This window comes from Aplysia californica, unplaced genomic scaffold (genome assembly GCF_000002075.1).
Source record: "Aplysia californica isolate F4 #8 unplaced genomic scaffold, AplCal3.0 scaffold00044, whole genome shotgun sequence".
In the NCBI taxonomy this organism is placed as follows: domain Eukaryota; kingdom Metazoa; phylum Mollusca; class Gastropoda; order Aplysiida; family Aplysiidae; genus Aplysia; species Aplysia californica.
Window position 1 is genome coordinate 1,319,524 of NW_004797314.1, and position 3,304 is coordinate 1,322,827.

At 37.4% G+C, this 3,304-nt stretch overlaps 1 protein-coding gene across 8 annotated transcripts in view; it reads right to left on the minus strand.

Moving 5' to 3' along the window:
- LOC101859550 (limbic system-associated membrane protein) overlaps positions 1–2,664 on the minus strand; it is an 84,795-nt gene extending 82,131 nt beyond the window's left edge. For 4 of the 8 annotated variants that reach the window (XM_035968186.1, XM_035968185.1, XM_035968184.1 and 1 more), the window contains exon 1: positions 469–617. In XM_035968186.1, coding sequence (XP_035824079.1) covers positions 469–602 — 134 coding nt within the window. In that variant the 5' untranslated portion in view covers positions 603–617. Of the gene's footprint in view, positions 1–396; positions 416–468; positions 618–2,073 lie in introns of those variants that run through there. The other 4 variants (XM_005092318.3, XM_005092315.3, XM_005092316.3 and 1 more) reach the window with 3 other exon arrangements.
- Positions 2,665–3,304: the final 640 nt, after the last annotated feature.

Here is a 3,304-nt window from a genome sequence, read left to right on the forward strand (position 1 = left end):
TCTCTCTCTCTCTCTCTCTCTCTCTCTCTCTCTCTCTCTCTCTCTCTCTCTTTCTCTCTGTGTCCTCTACAACTACTGCTTTCCTGTCACGCCTATACGTATCCAAACAAAATCACAAAATGTCTATGCAAAAAATATCTGGTACGTTTTCATAAATGGTTCTCTCAAACATCGGCATTGTAAAGAATGTTTCTCAGACATTTAGTACACATCCATTAAATGTAAAGCCATTCGTGATCTATTGGAAATGTCGTCACGTGTTTAAATCATACAAGAAGCCCATAACGGGTTAATTTGAACCCACTGAAATAAGGCACAAACAACAAGACAAGATATTGCTCAAAAGAAATGTTGTGTAAAATAATTGCTGACAGGTAACAACAAAATAAAACTCGCTTTGAGTCATGATGCCTAGGAATGCACGGAAAACTGACACAGCACTTTTGGAATTAAAACAATAGATCACACCACAGTAAACACCAACAATCCTCTTCGCTGAAATCAACAGCAGTCTTTTCACTTCTAGCTGGCTTTGCAGGCAAACCTGCAGTATTAAAGTTCAAGAGTCGAGTCAGAGTGTTGCATTTATCGTGTTTTCTCATAATTATTATCCTCTTGACCCATTATCCTGGCAAACGATCAAGTACCCCGCTTTCAAAAACTTTAAACAGCATTTAACAACATGGGGTAAACAATTTTTGATCACTTGGAGAGGGAGGGGGGTGAAATGTTGCTTTTAAAAAATAATAAATTCTACACGCAACAAGACGTAAAAATGTCATTTTAAAGGCAGGCACTTGAACCCTTGGGAAAGTTATCTGGACGAGCAGCCCGTCTTTTTAGGCGTGCTGACAAAATGAGTTACTTTTAAGAATCCACAAATGGACAAAGAGACCAAATTGTAGGTTTTTTAGGGCTAAAATTTGGGATGTAACTCTTTTTGGCACTCCTTATATAATCTTGGATTCCACGGACTCATGACGAAATGACAGCTCACGATGCTCCTGCAAAACCATCCTTTATTATCAGATTATCTTGCTTGTCGTAATTGTTAGCAGAAAAAGTACAAACAAAGTCACTGAACGGTGATAGGTTACTTGAGTAAATGCAAAGGTAAAAATACAATGTAGAAATGTGAGTATCTTAACAGAGTCCCACTTGATTAAAGATAAGATAAGATAAGATAATACTTTATTATCCCAGAGGGACATTTTTTTGGTTATACTGGGCCGTAAAAGCACATGCAGTTAATATACAAATTGAATTAATCATATATTACTCTCACTAAAATTTCAATAATAAAAGAAAGGTAAAAGCAAATCGGTCAGAGCCTCGTCGCCACTGAGCAGCAGTATTATGGATGAATAACTATGTCCTTATGTGAGCAACTGTGGATAGGTAAGATTATTACAATGTGTCACTGATGTATTGTCTTTTTTTGGCGTTATTTCATCATTTTTCTCGACTATGCTAGTATTGTTTCCCATTAATCGTATCATACATAAAAACAGTTCTCAAATATCTTCTGGTACTCCAAAAGTTCACGTAAATTGTTCTTTTTTTTTGCGAAACATTGTGAAAACAAAAACATGTTTGGCGTGGGAGTTTTGACTTCGAGATTTAACTTTAAAGTATCAAAAGTTTTGTAACAGTGTGTATGGTTTGCTTTGAAAGGAAACAAGAACGATTATGTTGGTTACATTACATAATGTATTTCTAAATTTGATTTTTTAAGTTGTTGTTTTTTTTAATACAGAGAACAAAATAGCAGGAATCCAAGAAAACAGCAAACTAAAGATCAAATCTAGAAGATGAATAATTGAAATCAGAAAAAGTTTTAGCGAATAAAAAAAGGTTGACAAAGGTAATAAAAGGTTGATACCAGCAAGTGACCATTCAGAACTCTATGGTAAGAAATAGATAGGTATATTTTATATTCGTTCCACTGTTTAATGCCATTGAAACTTAAACAAGTTTAAACCTTGGCATTGTCATTCTGACAATGTTGCAGGAAACACAGTTCTCATGACACATCTATTATCGTGACCTCCGTGCATGCTTTTTTTTTATTACCTTCCAACACACGTAGTATGAAGTGCCACCGCGCTGCACAGCCCTGACGTCTGAACGTTTGACCTCGGTGTGAGTACGAGGTAACTTTTCAGCTTTCTTCTACTTCTTTTTCTTCTTTCCCATGAAACACATATCTCCTTCACAAGTAATGTATGTCTGTTTTACGTATGGATAATACTCTATTTCATAGGTTTTAATCATTCCAAAAAAATAGGAAAATAGTAAACTTTACTTTATTCATTTCATCTCAATCAGAAACAAAATAAAAGTATTCTCTAAGTATGCTATTTTTAGGCTAATCCTCTGTGAAAGGTTAAGGAAAAGTGTGCGCCTTACGGATTAAAAATAGTTTACACGCGCCTGCTGACATGCGAGCATGGGTGTGAGCTGAGCAAAGACCGAGAAAAGATTCTGACCTATGAAAAGGGAAGTGTCCGTGTGTCCCCTCTGTTTTCTCCCAACGGATCAAAGAGAGAGAGCAACAAGTCGCAAACACGCGCTCAAGAAAAGCTCTCTTGTGAGTGGAGGAGAAGAACGCAATGCGCGCTGCCGGGGCCGCGAATAGCTTGAGACGTTGGCCGGACACGTCTGCTCGCCTTTTTTAGCACGCTGCCCGCGAAAAACTCACGCGAGATGACCAGTTTTCGCAGCGAAGTGAGGGTGAGCGCAATGTTATGCATAAGTACCATCCTGCACGTTCGTGACCTGTAGAATATGGGGTTCCCTAGAAGTAAACAATAACGTTTTAATATGCGCAAGGTGACCGTAAGTCCTTCTGGGTGTGGGTGTGGTTAGTGCAGTGATGAACCTCCACTTTTTGGGGGACCCTGCTGTTTTAATTGTTTTGAGGCCCCTTATTAGCAACAATAGAGTCACTATTTATTTCTTTATTACTGATATCATCATCATCATCATCATCATCATCATCATCATCATCATCATCATCATCATCATCATCATCAGCAGCAGCAGCAGCAGCAGCAGCAGCATCACCATCATCATCATCATCATCATCATTACCTGTATGGATATTGTTGTTGCTGTTGTTTTGGTTTCATGGGCTTCTCTTAGATAAGGGGCATAAAAAAATAGAATTGCCAGTAAATTTGTGTAAACGTTTTTCAAGCTTTGTTCTGCATATCATAATACTGTATAAAAAAATTATATATAAAACAATAAAGGGATCTATCTTTTAAAACCCTAGATAGGTGCATGCTATTATCAGCTGCTA